At 45.3% G+C, this 18,417-nt stretch overlaps 2 protein-coding genes across 6 annotated transcripts; both read right to left on the bottom strand.

Annotated features, from left to right (window-relative positions):
* Window positions 1-421: 421 nt before the first annotated feature.
* LOC135674217 (ferredoxin C 2, chloroplastic-like) lies at window positions 422-2,515 on the bottom strand. The gene is made up of 6 exons (XM_065183833.1): window positions 2,127-2,515; window positions 1,949-2,012; window positions 1,556-1,644; window positions 1,117-1,185; window positions 946-990; window positions 422-641 (listed from the first exon to the last, which is right to left on the bottom strand). Exons 1-6 carry the CDS (start codon window positions 2,418-2,420, stop codon window positions 597-599), a joined length of 606 nt encoding a protein of 201 aa, XP_065039905.1. The 5' UTR covers window positions 2,421-2,515; the 3' UTR covers window positions 422-596.
* Window positions 2,516-2,900: 385 nt separating this feature from the next.
* LOC103985838 (germin-like protein 5-1) lies at window positions 2,901-15,765 on the bottom strand. Of its 5 annotated transcripts, none has more exons than XM_065183832.1 (6): window positions 14,016-14,056; window positions 4,924-5,029; window positions 4,312-4,844; window positions 4,081-4,177; window positions 3,678-3,839; window positions 2,901-3,594 (listed from the first exon to the last, which is right to left on the bottom strand). In XM_065183832.1, the coding sequence occupies exons 5-6, from the start codon at window positions 3,787-3,789 to the stop codon at window positions 3,047-3,049; spliced, it is 660 nt and encodes a 219-aa protein (XP_065039904.1). In that variant the 5' UTR covers window positions 3,790-3,839; window positions 4,081-4,177; window positions 4,312-4,844; window positions 4,924-5,029; window positions 14,016-14,056; the 3' UTR covers window positions 2,901-3,046. The 5 variants fall into 5 exon arrangements, 3 of the variants coding, with proteins under 3 accessions (XP_065039904.1, XP_018682130.2, XP_018682131.2); XR_010513553.1 differs by lacking the exons at window positions 2,901-3,594; window positions 3,678-3,839; window positions 4,081-4,177 and adding exons at window positions 14,379-14,590; window positions 14,955-15,122; window positions 15,273-15,765 and having other exon boundaries at window positions 4,631-4,844; window positions 14,016-14,055; XR_010513552.1 differs by lacking the exons at window positions 2,901-3,594; window positions 3,678-3,839; window positions 4,081-4,177; window positions 14,016-14,056 and adding exons at window positions 14,379-14,590; window positions 14,955-15,122; window positions 15,273-15,765 and having other exon boundaries at window positions 4,631-4,844.
* Between the last annotated feature and the right edge of the window lie 2,652 nt (window positions 15,766-18,417).

The following is an 18,417-nucleotide window of genomic DNA, read 5'->3' as shown; positions in this document are numbered from 1 at the left end:
AGAACAAGGCAGAAAAACAAGAGAAAGAAAGGGAAGAAGACAAGGACAACGCAGAGAGACTGTTCTCAATCATCTAGCAGTGTTCTCATCTCATGTTAGATCAAATATACAGTAGACTCTTGTTGTGATTACTTGGGGAGGTTTTAGATATTGTGGACAGTGACGTAATCCTTATATCTCAGTTATTCTCTTGTGGTTGTTGCTAGGGTTTTGGGCAAGAGATTGAGATTTGTATATTCATTATTCTCATAGTGGATTATCTCTAGTTTGTCCCGTGGTTTTTACCCTTCACATAGAATGGGTTTTCCACGTATATCTTGGTGTTTTGTTTGATTGTGTTTCCATTTTATTCCGCTACGTATTATGGTCTTCTAGTATTTGTTCATATACAAAGGTTATTCCTCTTTATATCCCCATCATATGAAAGCGAATACACCAACAATATATAAGCATCTTAAAGAAAAGTCGACACGGTGATAGCAAACGAAGAATTCCAAGTAGTTGCACAAACACACAACTCAAAGTCCGAAAGAAAACACAGCAACTCACGTTAACTATCAAAGGTTAAAACATGGACTTTATCTTCCGGGCATCAATCACTCATCACCCATGGCAAGCTCCAATGCATAATCATCTCTTTCCTGTCATTCATGCAATAACAGAGCATCAAGTAGTAAGACTAAACCTCAAAATGAGAAAAATGAAGTTACACTTGTCATGCAATACAAAAAAGAATACCACATAACATTTATTCCAGAGGCAACTAATTCATGCCTAGTAATGCAAGGTTGACAGGTTTCAGGAATCAAATCAACATGCAGTTGGTTGGATTAATTCCTAAAATGAACTCTTACGATAATGCTAGTCCTTCATTCTGTGAATACTAAGACAAGACAACTGAGTTTTCCTATTTATTTTACTGTCTTCTGAGGCTAAAGAACTTACAATTGGTCCTCGTGCAAAATACCGTCCAAATTGGAGCCAGTAAACCTGAAAAGTAGACTACTAGTCAATAGATGCAATTTGTCCCATTATCTTCTCAAAAGAAAGGAGGCAAAAATACACAAACTAATAGTGATTTGCAGTTTCCAGGTATCAACTGAAATATAATAATACCTCATCCTCATCTTGAGTTTCAACTTCAATGTCAGAAGATGGAAAACCCACACATAATAATGCATAACCCTGAAAAGATTCAGTGGTCTTCAAAACATCCTCAAGATATTTGATTGCGACAAATATGCTTTAAATTATCGAACTATAGCATCTACCACTACAATAAGAACTTGTCATAGTCTTAAATGACAATGCACATGAAGCTTTAATCTCCAACCTGTAATTTAACCCATCAGGATTATATTAGTTTGGAAACTAATCTTGTAGTAGGACAATTTCGAGTACCAAACTGGTAGCACATTTTCACTATCTCAATCCTGGAGTCGATGAAACAGCTAGCAACATCTATAACTCAATTTAAACAGTACTCTATTATCACATGCAACAGGGAATTACCACCCGTATGATATAGCCATAATACAAACATAAGGCAACCAACCTTAGCTTTCAACTCCGCAGATATTCCAAGAGCCTCTGGTTGTCTAATTTGACCAGATCTCACTCGAACTGCACAGCTGGTGCAGCAACCTGAACAGTAAATTCCACTTGGGATCATTTGCTTCTGCTTAATTTGGAAGAAATCCTAGCTGATGACACTACATGTATGGATTCTGCAATCCCCATCAACATCCTATAGTGTACTTGTGATAGCTGAACCTTTTGTAAAATCATAGCAACTCATGCAGAACTCAACCAGCCAAAAAGGTTGCCAATCATTTTCTCAAACAGGTACAAGGTGAGAAAAAAGGCATGAAGATGCCGACATCCTCCCATGCTATTCACACAATAAAGCACTAAATTTGAGGAAAGGGAAGGCCATAAGATGGCATACCGTGCCTGCAAGCAAAGGGCAGGGATATGTTCTGGGACTCTGCAGTGTGTAGGATGTATTGGTCCTGCATCAAATGAAGTAAAGTAACAGCTAATTGACATGGGGAAAAGGAAGTGGAGGTTCTTTGCAGAAGCTCAAGCAGGTGCTTCGACAATGGGGTTAAGGAAATGCCGACTACCTCCGGAACGACGAACTCGTGGACGATACCCCGCTGCCGGTCATGAACAGTGACCCGGTGAGTCGCGATAGAAGAAGAGGACGAAGTGACCGTCGCGGCCGACGTAGGATTCGTGGTCTGCAGCTCCGCTCGGACCGTCATCGATGACCGGTCGCTGCTCGAATAGCGACGAAGTTGTAAAGGTCGTACTTGCGCCGGGAGGATGATCGTGGAGGAAGAGGATGTGAGGAAGGAGGGACGGCAGCAGTAGTTCGAAGGGATCGGAAGATGCATCACGACCGCCGCTTGCATCATAAGAGCATAGTGTTTACTTTGTTTCGCTACTTCTCCTCCGCCTCCTATCTCCCTCTCGTCTCGCGCGTTCTCAGCCGCTCGCTCCCGGCTAACAACCAGCACGGATAAGACAACCTGTGAAACAATTCGACGAGGTTAATCGCTGATCACCCACACTCTCCACTAGTCATGCGCCACATAGGCACGCCTAGTAGAGCCCTCTCCACACGTGGACGCTTTGAGTCCGTTGAATCGTGCAAAGATCGCTGATGTGGAGCTCTTATGGCCTTTACATAAAAGCTACAGCATCTTGAATCATTTTGACTTGTTTGAGTCACCTCAGCTTGGTTTCAATTTGCCATTACCTTCTGCAACCATGTCTTTTATGTATATTGCTTCTGATAGAAATATTTCAGCCAGAGAGTAGGAAAAAATCCTTCAACTTCTGCAACCATGTCTATAATGTCTATTGCTTCTGATAGAATTATTTCAACAAGAGAGTAGGAAAGGGCATTGAATTATTAGGCTTTGATTGGGAGCTATAGTTGCAGTCTTTATTACACTCTCTCAAATCTCAATAAGAATTAGAAGTAGCAACTTCATACAAACCATGAATCATAGTGGCCGAGTCCAAGAAATGAGAACTCTCACTTCTTGGGCTGGAGGCGGCTCTTGATCTTCTCGACTTCCTTGGTCCCGATCTGGAAGGCCTTGGTGAGGACGTGATCGGGCACCGAAGGGGTGGCGGCGAAGAGGGTAGCGGCCAGGGACTGTGTGCCTGGGAGCTGGCTGTTGAAGGCGGCGAGGGCGGCGGCGGGGACGTCGGCGTTGTTCTTCTGGAAGTGGACGAGTCCGCGAGGGAAAACGAAGACGTCGCCCTTGGTGATGGTCTTGGCGATCAGCTTGTTGGCGGTGGTGATGAAGCCCACGTCGAGGGTGCCCTCGAGCACGAAGACGATCTCGGTGGCGCGGGGGTGGGTGTGTGGCGGGTTCAGCCCGCCGGGGGCGTAGTCGACGCGGGACATGGACACGCCCAGGGTGTTGAGTCCGGGGATCTTCTCCACGTTGGCGGCGGTGACCAGGGAGCCCATGGTGGTGTTGGTGGCCGCGCCCGGCTTCGCCAGCCCCTGGAAGAAGAAGTCCGCCTCCGTCACGTTCGCTGCCGGCTTGCACGCAAAGCCATTCACCCTCACGCCTGCCGAGGACAGTCGTGAACATGACCAAGAGAAACATCAGATAAAGTAACGAAACCAAGTAGAGCTCAAGAAGGCGCGTTACCAGCGTTGAGATCCGCCACGCAGATATCCTGCAGCATGTCAGGATCCGCAGCAAGGTTGGAAGAAACGAGGAAGAGGAATGAGAAGATGGTGACGAGGGAAGACGTGGCCATGGCTTTCGTTGGTTGCTGCTGAACTATCTTGGTATGAAGGGGTGAATGACCTTCCAAACCAAGAAAAATTGAGGAAGGCAGATGAAGCAGTATGTCTCAGTTGATGGATATAGTTATAGCTTAGTAGAACTATCTGAACTTAATATAATCGAAGAGATTAAACCAATATATTATCCTTCCAACTAAACTATGAAGCTAAAAGATCTCAAACTGGAATCTTATGGACTGAGAAAACATGGAAGAATACACGGAGAAGAGAGACCCAGTCTTGAGGGGAAAAGAAGTATGAACCTTACGGTCAATGGTCCCCCTTCGAATGGCGTAATAATGCAGCGGCCAACCAACAGCAGGCTTTGCTGACCAAGTTGGGACGCATTTAATGTAGGCTCTGTTAATTCATTAATTAACAACCAGGATATGAAATTATGTAAGATTCTGAAGAGATCAGAGTTCATAATAGAACAAAGATGAAGATAAGACTGGTAAAGCTGCAGTTTAGTGCAGAGTCTAATGAGATTATACCGTGCTCAGTGCTGATTGATCAAAAGCATGAACTGCGCTGAACTCCGGACGCTGTCATGGGCTCCTCCAACTTGCAGCAAATGGAGTCAATACTTAACTACAGCTTTAACTTTCAGTGCAAGCCTGAATGGTGATATTGACACCAAAGCATTGCTGGGAAGCAAAGTGGGCGGGAGAAGACTTCATCAGCTGGGAAAAGATCATCCAGATTCTTCGGTCATGACAGGTTCCTGGAACCTTCTTCACAACTTATTCTCTCTTGTGCTTTTATAGTGGGCTGACTCGAGTTTGAAAAATATCTCTTCTCAAAGGCAGGAGGGGTCCGAAGGCATCAGCCAAAGTTATTTTCAAATATACACCCCATTATGTAAGTTCTTAAAACATGTTTAGCTAGAAAGAAGTTTTCACAAGAGCTCTCAATGGTCTCTGTTACAAAGATTGGTTGGAAGCCAATGCTAACCTTGTCTCTTCTGCTGATTAGCTTTAGGAGATGCACCTTGAATGATGGCAGGTAGCAGCTTTTTGCATTACATCTGCAATATCAAACATTCAGCATCAGTTGACGATGGCTACTGCATGCTCCATCCCAAATAAAATGAAAAAGATCATTACATGCTTAAAAGGGAGCTGCAGTCCTGCTGCCTGTGCAGCAGATAACAAGTGAGGCTCCCAACAAAGTGACCTACTTTATTACTGGCCATTCCTATGACAGGGTCTCCTACAAACAACCAGGTCCATGTCATCTTCCTTGTTCCAGCAAGAATATAAACCATTAAAAAAAGCTTCATGTTTAATTTGAGGTAATAAAAAAAAAAAGGATAAACGCAAAGAAGATACACAGAAAGAAGATTTGAGGCAAAGAGTTATAAAAGAAAATTTGAGGTGAGTAATTTCCAGCGATCAGCAATGACCATAGACCTTCTATTCTGATAAAAAAACAGATAAACACAAAGAAGATCCTTGCCTTCAATTAAAATAAAAGTCACAATTACTTAAAACTTGTTAAACAGTTCTCTGAAAGATGATATGCCATTTTTCTTTATTGAATTTCATATCCAATCAGAGTATCACACCTTTTTGCAAATTAAGAGATCTCTTTAGAAAAAATCTATCATATTTCGACCTGATAAGAGGCAGTCTGTGGCTTTGGAGCAAGTACAAGCAATTCATTTTCTTTATGCAGCAACCAGTTAGTCATAGGAAAACATCAAGTTGGCTGTTTAAACAAGATATGCATAGTTTCATGGCCCCCAAATAATGGTTAGATGATTGTATGATACATGACATTTGGCATTGGATACATGTCAACAAATATCGACTCTATGCCAGCCTAGTGCTCTGTCAGCATACACTTAGCATGCCAAAATTGCCAGTAGTATTCCACTTGGCATGTGAAACAACTAAGCAGAAAAGGCCAGTATATATATAGAAACAATAACCACAATAAATATGCAATAACTAAAACATAGAAAAGATTGTAATATGATTTGGGACATGGATCTGCATCAACCCCAAAGTGTAACTTACTTTTCTTTCTCGGCACAAGGTTCTTGTGATTTGTGACAATATGACATCATAACAATAACCATAGTGGTGGGTGGCTCAATTTGAGATCTATGGTACATCTTGGTGACCTTCAATTTATGAAAAAGAAAAAACAAAGCAACAACTACCTGGGAGACATTTTCCGTAGATTATTCTGCAAGCATATTATTGCAGGAAAAGTCAAACATCATTGCAAGTCCACAATGCAGAAGTTTAATAAATTAGGTTACAAGTCAATGCTATTTTTATTACTTCCACTTTGCTGTTTTCTTATCAATACTGGAATAACAATTCACATGCACCATCAACCATCACCCTGTCAAATGAAAGACATTACTGCAATGTATATCTGCCCATTTTATAAGGAGATAGTGCAATTTCTCATTTATCCATGAACATTGTGCTATCGACAGAACCATGCATCCTCTAAAATTTGATCAATCTTTACTGTTTACATGGCAGAGTACCGCATACTAACCAATCAGCACAAGTTAACCACTTGTTTCAAGTGTCGAAATATCTGCAGCCCTGCATCTATTTACAAATATTTAAGGGGATGGAACAAAGGATTAAGGATGGAGCAACAATGTGACAGGGCTGTCATGTCTTAGGTAGATAGTTCATGAATTCTTAATGATATAGAAAAGCTAACAAAAATGTCAAAGGATTTAACTGTGGGAATTGTGCTATCCTAATAATTTATGAGATGATGCAGCACGAATTCCATCCCCTTAGAGCAATTTTCATGCATTATTTTGGTGAAAATGTCCATGTAACTTTGTTTTTTGGACTATAATAGGAACCATAATAATGTCAATAGATGGATGAATCATATATTAGCAACCATGAAAGAACACCTGAAAATACTTGATATATCCATAGGTGCATACATGCCAGATTCTTCAACATTGATACAAAACAAGTGTGTTGTCTACACCTTTTTATGAAACTAAACACAAAATATGTAAGACATTTCAAAACATATCATTGCTAATCAAGGTTTGTAATTTCATATCGTACCGGAATATCGAGCTCAACTCGGTACGGTACGAGTATACTGAGTGGTACGTTATGGCGTACTGCTTGGTGTATATACATATATATAATAAAAAAGTTAAAAAATAAAAAAGGGCGACATCGCCTCGACGCGGTGTCACGACCTTGGCTGGAATTGCCTAAGGCGTGAGGCACCCTTGCGGCCAAAGACGCGAACTTAGCTTGCGTTGCCTAAGTCGCGAGTCACCCTTGTGGCAAAGACGCGAACTTAGCTTGCGTTGCCTAAGTCGCGCTTCGCCCTTGCGATCTTGCTCCGCAAGGATCGGCCCACTTTGTAACCTCTCGCAAGTCCCGAAGGACCTGTAAAAGAGAAAGAAGTTAGTTCGAAAGAACGAGCAACGGACAAGTCCCGAAGTCTCACGAAAAGGGAAGCTTTACAAGCAATTCGTCGAACACCTTGTGTGCACAAGAGAAAAGAGGGAGAGGGAGAAAAACAAGGCTTTCAAGGATGAACGAACAGCTGCAAGCCCACAAACAGCCGCTCACCTGGTCCCGGGCGCAAAACCAAGTTCCCGTAAAGGTCACGTGCGAACTTGCGAAAGAGAGTTCAACGCCCAGTATATAACCGAAGCCCCATCAAGCCCTGTGCCACTCGGGGGGTTCCTGGGGTCTGAGATGGCTGACATTTTGGTGAGCGGAGGCAGCTCTCTGCTCACCTCCCGCGGCACGCGAAAACGGAGCTGTTTTGGGTTGTTTTGCTCTGTTCGGTGAGCGATCGCTTTGTAACGCTGTAGCTTGTTCGAACTTACATATTTACAAGCAAAATGACCCAAAACCATGAGAAAGCATGTTGTCAAGCAGCTGTACATGCAGGTGTGTGCGACGAACGGTTCGTTGAACGGAGTTGTTGCGGGTGCGCGACGACCGTTCGTGACATTCTCCCCCACTTAAACTGTCGACGCCCTCGTCGACGCTTGTTGGTAGTTGTTGATGACTTCTTCTTCATGTCGCAAGGCGTCTTCAGGCTCCCAACTGGCTTCAGTTCGGGGAAGCTTTCGCCACTTCACCAAGTACTCTGTTTGCTCCGCTCCGTTGGGTAGCTTTATCTTGCGATCCGCCAGAATGGTTTCCACTCGCTTCTCGTAGGAGGCTGTGATAGGAGGTAGCCGAGTTGGAACACTTCGGAAAGCATCTTGCGGATCCGAATGGTAGGCCTTCAAGTTGCTGGCGTGAAGAACGTTGTGAATTTTGAACCACGCCGGCAGCTGCAACTTGTAAGAAACATTGCCTACCCTGCTGATAATTGGGAAGGGCCCTTCATACTTACGCAACAATCCTTTGTGGACTCTGTTCCTGAAGAATTGGAGTGATACTGGTTGGAGCTTTACCAACACCAAATTGCCAACTTTGAACTCTTGCAGTCGCCTTCCCAAGTCGGCCCACTTCTTCATCCTCTTTGCCGCCTTCTCCAAGTAAGCCCGCGCAATATCTGCATTTCGATGCCACTCCTTTGCGAAATGATAGGCTGAAGGACTACTTCCAGTATACCCAATTGCCATGGTGTGCGGAGTCGACGGTTGTTGTCCTGTGATAATTTCGAAGGGGCTCTTGTTGGACGCAGAGCTCCGCTGCAAGTTGTAGGAGAATTGGGCAATGTCCAACAGCTTCACCCAATCTCGTTGATTGGCACTCACGTAGTGCCGGAGATATTGCTCCAAGAGCGAGTTTATTCTTTCAGTCTGACCATCCGTCTGGGGGTGGAGGCTTGTAGAGAAGTATAACTTTGACCCCAACAATTTGAATAGCTCGGTCCAGAATCGTCCCAAGAACCGAGCGTCTCGATCACTAATGATATTGTGTGGGACTCCCTAATACTTCACTACACCCTTCATCATCAGTCTGGCCGCCTCTTCAGCTGAACGGTGTAGGGGAGCAGCAATGAAAGTTGCATACTTTGAAAACCGATCGACCACCACAAGTATCGATCCAAGTCCCCCTACAGGTGGCAAGCTTGATATGAAGTCTAAGGAAACGCTCTCCCACGGCCTTTCTGGTACGGGCAACGGCTCCAAAAGTCCCACCGGCTTCCGCTGCTCCACCTTGTCTTGTTGGCAAGTAAGGCATATTCGAACATATTCCTCCACATCAATCCCCATCTTCGGCCAGTAAAAGGACCTCTCCACGAGAGCCAACGTTCTGTGAATGCCTGGGTGTCCAGCCCAAAGTGAATCGTGACACTCCTTTAAGAGTTCACGTCTTAAATTGTCCACTCGGGGAACATAGACCCTATTCCCTTTTGTGTAAACAAGTCCCTCCTGAACCCAAAATCGTCGTGCCTTGCCTTCTTTGATGAGCTGCATCAGGATAACTGCCTGGGGATCACTATACAGTCCATCCTTGATTCGGGAAAGGAAGTTGGAGTGCAACTGACTTGCTTGGCCTCTGCCCTCCAGTTGTGCAGCATTCACGCATTCCACCTTCCGACTCAGTGCATCGGCCACGACATTCGCCTTCCCAGGCTTGTACTCCATTGCCATATCAAATTCAGCCAGGAAGTCCTGCCACCGTGCCTACTTTGGGGAGAGCTTCTTCTGAGTTTGGAAATAGCTCAAGGCGATGTTGTCTGTCCTCAGCACAAATCGCGACCCGAGGAGGTAGTGTCGCCAAACTCGTAGGTAGTGGATTACTGCTGTCATCTCTTTCTCATGCACTGGATACCGCCTCTCGGTCTCGTTGAGTTTGCGGCTCTCGTAGGCCACCAGATGACCTTCCTGCATGAGTACTCCCCCAATAGCGAAGTCCGAAGCATCTGTATGGACTTCAAAGGGCTCTCCATAGTTTGGCAATTTGAGCACTGGTTCTTCTAGAACAGCAACCTTCCGATCTTGGAATGCTATCTCACATTTGTCAGACCACTTCCAAGGCTGCTCCTTCAGCAACTCCGTCAGTGGGGTTGCCCGCTTCGAGTATCCCGCAATGAAGCATCGATAGTAGTTGACGAAACCAAGGAAGGATCTCAACTCTGGCACCTTCTTTGGAGTTCGCCATTCCGCAACTGCTTGCACCTTCGACTTATCCATCCGAATGGAGCCATCACCGATTCAATGCCCCAAGAATAGGATCTCAGTTTGAGCAAAGTAGCATTTCTCCCTTTTTACGAATAAAGTGTTCTCCCAGAGAACCTTGAAAATCGTCTGAAGGTGCTTGACGTGCTCCTCGAGCGTTTGGCTGTAGACGACGATATCGTCCAAGTAGACGACCACGAACTTATCCAAATACTCCTTGAATAGCTGGTTCATGAGAGTACAGAATGTGGCCGGAGCGTTAGTTAAGCCGAAAGGCATCACCAAGAACTCAAACGCTCCATACCTAGTCACACAAGTAGTCTTCGCTTCGTCGCCTTCAGCAATGCGCACCTGCCAATACCCCGACCGAAGGTCGAGTTTTGAGAAATACTTAGCCTTGCCCAGTTGGTCGAACAAGTCCGCGATAAGCGGGATGGGATACTTGTTCTTCACTGTTACTTTGTTGAGGGCTCGATAGTCGACGCATAATCGGAGGCTCCCATCTTATTTCTTCTGGAAGAGAACTAGAGCTCCGAAAGGTGCTTTTGAGCTGCGGATGAGACCACCGCTTAGCAGTTCACCTAACTGCTTCCTGAGTTCTGCCAACTCTGGCGAGGGCATGCGATAGGGTGGTCTCGCTGGAGGGTTCACTCCTGGCTCCAGCTCGATACTGTGATCCACGCCTCTGCGTGGTGGAAGAGTCTTCGGCAACTCGGGTGGCATAACGTCTTTGAACTCCTTCAGGACGTTCGCCACCACAACAGGTTCTTGAATGGCCTCTTCGTTGAGTGGCTTTAGCTTCATAGCAGCCACGAATGTCAGTTCACCCTTTCGCACCCCTTTCTTCAATTGTAATGCCGAAATGTGTTGGGGCTCCTTAGTTCCTCTCCGAGAGACGGGAACCACGCAGGGGTCATCGCCTCCCATCATACATAGGGAATTCAAGAACGGCATCGGCACCAACTTCGCCGCGTGCATAAACTCCATTCCAAGAATCACTTGGAAGTCGTCCAGTGGCACGGCCATCATGTTGGTGTTCCCGCTCCATGTTCCGATTTTGATGGGAACTCCCTTCGCCAACCCGGAGATTCGCCTGGCCTCCGAGTTCACCGCTTTCATTCGGCTTGGGCTCTTCTTCAAGGTCAACCCAAGTCGCTGTGCTTCACGATCGGCTATGAAGTTGTGGGTAGCGCTCGTGTCCACCATTGCACGGGTCGTTTGGCCATTCAGCTTGATGTCCACATACATCAGTTCACTACTTCCTACTTTTTGTGCCTTTGTCTTCATGTTCTCCCCCACTTGACCCCGCATAGCGTTCAACAAACGCATTGCTCCCATTCGGGGTCCTTGCGACTCCTCGTCGTCGCTGCTGGATTCTGAACTGCTCGAACTAAGAGCAACAGCTTTGCCCTTGTCCGATCGGGAGGGGTGTATGGAAGCCGTTAAAGCATTGAGTGCCTGTTTTTGTGGGCACTCCCTTACCATGTGCGGTCCTCCGCACAAGAAGCATCCTCCCGGTTTTGAGGCTTTGCCTTTCGGGTTCGGCCCTTTGTGGGAGCTCTTCTTCTTTTGTTCGCCCCCGAGCTCCTTCCCTCAAGAATGCTTTGGAGGGCGATTGCCTGAAGATTGTTTCCTTCTCGCTGGGTCTTCAGAGGAAACAAAGTCGGTGAGCCTTTCTGCAGCTGCAATTGCCCCGACCACATCAGTAACATTCCTTCAATTTAGCTCCTGTTGAGCCCATGGTTTCAAATCATCAAGGAAGCTGAACAACTTGTCCTTCTCGGACATGTCCTCTATGTCCAGCATTGGTGCAGAAAACTGCTTCACATAGTCTCGGATGGTGGTACTTTGGCGGAGTTGTCTCAACTTCCTTCTTGCAACGAACTCTGTGTTCTCTGGTAGGAACTGAGTTCTCAACTCCCGCTTCAAGTCCTCCCATGTGTCGACTTGACACCGACCTTGTTGGATCTCCTCCCAACGAGTTCGCCACCAAAGTTTCGTATCTCCGTTCAGATACATTGTTGCTATAGAAACTTTGGTATCTTCAGAATCGGGCCTCGTAGCTCGGAAGTATTGCTCCATGTCAAACAAAAAGTTCTCGAGCTCTTTGGCATCTCTGGCCCCTCCATATCCATGAGGCTCAGGTGCCCTCAGATTTTGTGGCGGTGCAACGCGGGTGTTGCCTCCTCCCGCATTTAACGTTCTTGTGAGCATGGCCACCTTTGCAGTGAGTTCCACCACAACATCCTGTAAGTGCTGCATGGAGTCCTTGGTGTCATCACACAGTCGGTCAACTAGGGCCTCGACCTTGTCGATCCTGGACTCCGCTTCCTCTTGCGAGCTCTCTACCCCAACAAGTCTTTGTTGGCCATGGTAGAGTTCCTCCATGCTCGCTTCCAAAACATCCAGGCGGGTTTCCGCCGTCGTGAGTCTCTCCTTATGACTCTTTTTCCCAGTTAGCGCACCAGATTGCGCTTCCTCCACTCGCGAAGAGTTGCCAACTTCTCGCTCATCCTGTTCGCTGCTGCGATCCTCGTGAGCGGCTCCAACAGCATGAGAGCGAGTGTGCACATGCAGCCCACCTGCGGCTGCTTGGGGCAAGGGTCCGGCTTGCCCCGTCTTGCTTGATTCACCACGATGCTTTGCCATGGCGAAGTTGCGAAGTTCGTTCGCTGTTCGATCGAAGAGCTTGCCCGCTCTGATACCACAATGTCACGACCTTAGCTGGAATTGCCTAAGGCGTGAGGCACCCTTGCGGCCAAAGACGCGAACTTAGCTTGCGTTGCCTAAGTCGCGAGTCACCCTTGTGGCAAAGACGTGAACTTAGCTTGCGTTGCCTAAGTCGCGCTTCGCCCTTGCGATCTTGCTCCGCAAGGATCAGCCCACTTTGTAACCTCTCGCAGGTCCCGAAGGACCTGTAAAAGAGAAAAAAGTTAGTTCGAAAGAACGAGCAACGGACAAGTCCTGAAGTCTCGCGAAAAGGGAAGCTTTACAAGCAATTCGTCGAACACCTTGTGTGCACAAGAGAAAAGAGGGAGAGGGAGAAAAACAAGGCTTTCAAGGATGAACGAACAGCTGCAAGCCCACAAACAGCCGCTCACCTGGTCCCGGGCGCAAAACCAAGTTCCCGTAAAGGTCACGTGCGAACTTGCGAAAGAGAGTTCAACGCCCGATATATAACCGAAGCCCCATCCAGCCCTGTGCCACCCGAGGGGTTCCTAGGGTCTGAGATGGCTGACATTTTGGTGAGCGAAGGCAGCTCTCCGCTCACCTCCTGCGGCATGCGAAAACGGAGCTGTTTTGGGTTGTTTTGAGGTTGTTTTGCTCGGTTCAGTGAGCGGTCGCTTTGCAACGCTGCAGCTTGTTCGAACTTACATATTTACAAACAAAATGACCCAAAACCATGAGAAAACATGCTGTCAAGCAGCTGTACATGCAGGTGTGAGCGACGAACGGTTCGTTGAACGGAGTTGTTGCGGGTGCGCGACGACCGTTCGTGACAACGGGGAGAAGAAACCTCATTTTCTTCTCCCTGTGAAGCCTCGGCTATGTCACCGAGGCTTCTTCTCCTCGCGCGGATGAGGAGAAGTCGCCAACGATGCCGAGACCTATCGCCTAACACGAGGAGGAGGTGACATCTCATCTGCGTCGTCCGACGAGGGAGGGCGGCGACGATTGAAATCGGCCATCATCGACCGATTTCATGTGGTAAGGGGGCGAAAACAACCTCAATCGACGGTACCACCCGGTAGCGGACGATCCACGTACCGGTTTGCTAACGGACCGATAAGTACTACTCGGTACGAGCGGCATCATTCGAAATTAAAAACCTTGTTATTAATAATATATACAATGTACATTTTAATTTACTATGTATGTGAAAGTCTCCTTATACGTTTGTAAATGTATTTTAATAACTACAGCATGTTAATCATTTAAACAGCTAGTATGCTTGTAATTTTATGGATACAACTTGCACAAAATGCATATTTGTTAGCAAAGTTATATCAATAAATAGAAGATAAATATTAACTCTTGTGTCAATTCCATGCCACAACCTACTTTCTTTTTTATAATTTTACCATTAAATATCTGTACCTCATCATGTTTGTGTTCCAAGTTCACTGAGCTTTAAAATCTGCAGAACAAAAACATATCAATGTAAATAGGACTTGACTAACAGAATAACAAATAAGATTATAAGGGCTTCCACAAAATGCAAGATGTTTCTTGAATTTGTAACACATTTTTTCTTGTCTTTGTTGCTTTTGTAGCAAATGAACAAAGAGATGCAACTAGCTAATATTTTCAACAAAATGCCACAAAGATATTTTGACCAACCTTTAGATTTGGTTCCTATTCATACTCAGCTTAACAAATATCTCCTAGTTTGCAAATCAAGTTTTCCTGAACTTGAAATCTTAAAATATCATTACATGCATGAGAACAATTGTGGATTACCAGATGTCAAGCATTTCGCCTTTCAGTCTTTGGATTCTTTGAGCTTCTTCTCGAACACATAAAAGATTAGTTTTGACTTCCCTGCAAAGTCTCCCTTCAATAAGGCGGACAGGTAACCAAAGCTTTGGCACCAACTCCACGACATAGGACAGTGTCGTCTGGAATTCTTTCCCCACCAGAATCTTCTCATCTTCGTCAACATCATATCCAATCTAGATAGAAGACTGAAATTAGGGTTTCAGTTCAACAACTTAGATTAAACTTATAGAAGTCATCACACACCTCACACACTGAGTGCAACTAATCAGAGACACATGAATGCAACGTGACAAGTTCTATATTGTGAAGCGGAATCCCATTCCAATCTTCCAGTTTCTATGGAAAGTCAAAGGTCATGCTTTTCTAACTTTTGCTAAAAAAATTAACTATAAATCCCAAGGGCTAGAGTTAGATATCCCATGGAGGGTGTATAATTCAATTACAGGTGACTTGCCCTAAATTCACATCAAGAAGCATTATTTGGAACGGCTGACTTCACAAAAAAAAAGACGCAAACAAGAGCAAGGAGACCTCCACCTGTTCAATCGACCACTTCCCTTCAAATATATGGAAATCACCTTCGACCATCATGAAATCGATATCCCTCCTCCGACCACGAGACGTTACCTGGAGATCTCTCTCGAAACAATCTAGGACACCCTTTGCATCAAACTTGAGACCGAGCGCCAGGTTTTGCTGACCGACCTGTTTAAGAAGACAAACCCTTTATGATACTCATTTTAACGCCGCCTCGATGACTAGAATTTACGATTGCTCAAACTCAAATATAATGTCTTCCCCAAATCGAATAAAAATCGCAACTTTAAATGTGGCAGCACGGAGAGGATCCATCACCTGATAAAGCCGCGCAAACTTGTCCTTCTTATCGAGCAGCTGGCTGACGGCCAAGCTGGGGATGAAGTCGGCGAGGCCTTCGTAGTCCGTTAAGACGCTCCACACCGACTCCAAGTCGGCGTTCACACGGACCCGGGACTGTATCCTCCGCCTATTCTTCTGCTCCCCGACCTTCTCGACCTCGATTTCGAACCTATCTTCCCCTTCGCCGTTTCTGGAGGCCGAATCGAGCCCCGCAAGCACCTCGTCGCCACCGTCGTCGTCGGGACCATCGCGGGGAAAATTGGAGGCGGAATTGGCGAGGAGAGGGTGCCTCATGGTGCGATTAAGAGAGATGAATTTTCCGTGAGACAAGGAGGATAAGGAGGAGAAATATAGAGGAGGACCGGAGGAGAAGGGTGAGAACAAAGAATGGGGATGGGGGCGAACGGGAAGAGGCGAATACACCGCGAGTTGAACTGCTACTACACCTAACATCCCTTCTTTTGCTCTGCCCTTTTCATTTCTCTCTTTATAGCTTTTATTATTATTATTATTATTATTATTATTATTATTATTATTATTATTATTCTCAGATTTTAATGCAAAATTGCAGTTTCCATTTTTTTTCTCTCTTTATATTTTTTTTTCTTATTATCATTTTCATATATCCTTCCAAATTAAATAATTTTGTAGTCATCTCTCTAAATTTTAGTTTAGCATATTATTTTTATTTAACTTTAGGTATTTTAAATTTATATTTTTTAACTTAATTAATTAGTGTTGTGATAAGACCCTGAAGGTTTTATCGTCGTTCTGATACCAAATGATAAGATCCTAAAGTCTTATCGTAAGCTCTTATACCAAATGATAAGACCCTAAAGTCTTATAGTGGAAGAAATGAGAGAAATGGGGATGATAATGATCGCTTCGAGTGGATCGGTCTCCTTGATAGCTTCGAGGGGATTGGCCCTCCTTGATCACTTCGAGAGGATCGGCCTCCTAAGGTTTGTCCAAAGACAGAATAGTATTTTTCATAGCTTACTGAAAAGAAACAGTTACATCCCTATTTATAGAGTTCCACCTAGAGTCCATCAGGACTTGAACTCTAATAATAAATAAATATTAGATAAACCTCTACTTGATTCTAATTGAACCAAACCGACTCAATAAACAAATGGACTAAACAAACTCAATAAACATTATTCAAAAGCTCAGAAAAAGGGTCCTAATAGTTCCTCCATTTTCAAATCAACCTTGTCCTCAAGGCTGAGCAGCATCAATCTCGGGGAACTTGTCTTTTAGCACTTCAGTCATAGGCTATCTGTAACGCATCACAACCCGTTGATCAAGTAAGTATGATCTCCACTTTTTAATAGTGTAAGCAACAAGTCGTCTTTCAATGTAGCAATCGTTGCATGAAACTTCTGACCCTGTATAATCAATTTTATCTTTGAACCTTTGCTATCACAAGTGAAAATCCGTCCATCAACGATCTTTACTTCAAATCTGTCATAGTCTTCAATGTGGTGGGTCAATCGGTCAACAATCTCACTGTCCATAAAATTGTTAGTGCTACTAGTATCAATCAAAACTATAACAGGCTGATGTTCTAGAGTTTCGTCAACTTCCATAGTTTGCAGGTTAGAGTAGTTGGTTAATGCATGCATTGTATATATGGTAGGTCCAACATCTTCATTAGAATTTATACCTTCATGATCGGAGTCCACATTCTTAGCTTTCGGTTCCTCTCCAATTGGTTCAATCATCAGAAGTTGCCCTTATTTATATTGGTGCTCCATACTCCATTTTTCATCATAATACAAACCCCTTGCTGATCTTTCCTCGCTAATTTTTTTCTCATGTAGGTTTGCAAATGAGATCGCAGCTATCATAGTACGGGGTTGACGAGCCTTAACTTCACACCAGATCTCTGAAATAAGCCCTTCAATAAATGTATCCAGAAGTTGTCGGTTCGACCAATCTCTAGCTTGATTTAATAATCTTTCAAACCTACTCTGATATTCTAACACTGTAGAAGTTTGATGAATTTTGACGAGCTGACAATCAAAATTCTCATATTCGGATGGGCCAAAGCGAACAAAGCCCTCTTTTGAACTGCTCCCACGAAGGAACTCTGTGAAAAGTTTCATACCAATCGTACCACTACAGTGCATCTCCCTCGAGTTGGATTGAGACCACTTCTACCTTGGATTCTTCTGGGGTTATGTGAAAACGGAAAACATTTTCTGCCTTAGAGATCCAATTGGTCGGATCTCCATCTTTCCATCTCGGAAATTTTATCTTCATATGTGAGTAATTTGTGTCATAATCTTGGGGCCCTTTTCCTGTATTTTCAGATCTGTGCAACGTAGAACTTGAGCTCCCACCTTGTTGAAATTTACTAAGGCTCCCCGGTAAATCCTTTTTGAAATCATTAAGTACTTCTTGTAATCGGTTCTCAATTTTAATTTCCAATGCTTCCATTTGTGCTTTCACTGAGTTATCGGTGATAATTACGTAAGACTGCAAATCTGTAATCTCAACTCTTGTTTTTGGTGTCGGACAAGGGCATCAACACTGTAGATGCGAAGTTGCCAAGAAGGTGGACGTAAGGGCAGTGCTGCGATCGCTGCGTTGGAAGAAGAGTAATTGCCCTGTTTCTATCGAGGCGTGGGGTGAGAGCGCCGGATTGGAAGGCGACTGCGTTGTTGTGATTGCAGTTGCTGCGACCCAAGAGGCGATCGCCGAGCAACGGGGTTGAGGCAAGGCAGCGTACTTGCTGCGTTCGCTGTTGGAGGGCAGCTGCTTGCAGGGGTTGGTCGTTGGCCGGGAGCCACGACGGTGGTTACAATCGGCGGCTGCGGCAGCCGAGGGTGCCACTATTTTTGTTGCTGCGTACTCTGTTTTTGTCGCACCACCGAAGGAGTTGGCCGAAAGGATCACGAGCAGTTGAGGAGAAGGCTGCGGTGACTGGCAGCAGCGGTGGTCGCTGGCCGGAGCGCAGAGTTGGCGGTGGAGAAGGAGGCAGTGAGGGTCGCGGCCGGGATCGACGGGGGCTGCAGCAACAGAGGAAGCTCTGTTTCTGCAACCGTTGCAACAAGGGCTGCGGCAACCGGCGGCTGCGGCTGCGACCAAGGGGGGGGGCACGGCGAGGGTTCCGGCT

Source organism: Musa acuminata, chromosome BXJ1-5, assembly GCF_036884655.1.
Source record: "Musa acuminata AAA Group cultivar baxijiao chromosome BXJ1-5, Cavendish_Baxijiao_AAA, whole genome shotgun sequence".
Taxonomy (NCBI): Eukaryota; Viridiplantae; Streptophyta; class Magnoliopsida; order Zingiberales; family Musaceae; genus Musa; species Musa acuminata.
This window is presented reverse-complemented; position numbering and strand designations above follow the sequence as displayed.

Bases quoted from the DNA above. Each gene is read 5' to 3' on its own strand.
- LOC135674217 (XM_065183833.1), bottom strand. From the start codon at position 2,420: ATGATGCAAGCGGCGGTCGTGATGCATCTTCCGATCCCTTCGAACTAC. The intron at 2,013-2,126 runs GTAGTCGGCATT...CATTTGATGCAG, and splicing joins ACGAGTTCGTCGTTCCGGAG to GACCAATACATCCTACACAC. The intron at 991-1,116 runs GTATTATTATAT...TCTACTTTTCAG, and splicing joins AAACTCAAGATGAGGATGAG to GTTTACTGGCTCCAATTTGG.
- LOC103985838 (XM_018826585.2), bottom strand. From the start codon at position 15,749: ATGTTAGGTGTAGTAGCAGTTCAACTCGCGGTGTATTCGCCTCTTCCC. The intron at 15,123-15,272 runs GTGATGGATCCT...CTTCTTAAACAG, and splicing joins AGTTTGCGCGGCTTTATCAG to GTCGGTCAGCAAAACCTGGC. The intron at 14,591-14,954 runs GTGGAGGTCTCC...TCTTCTATCTAG, and splicing joins GGAAGTGGTCGATTGAACAG to ATTGGATATGATGTTGACGA.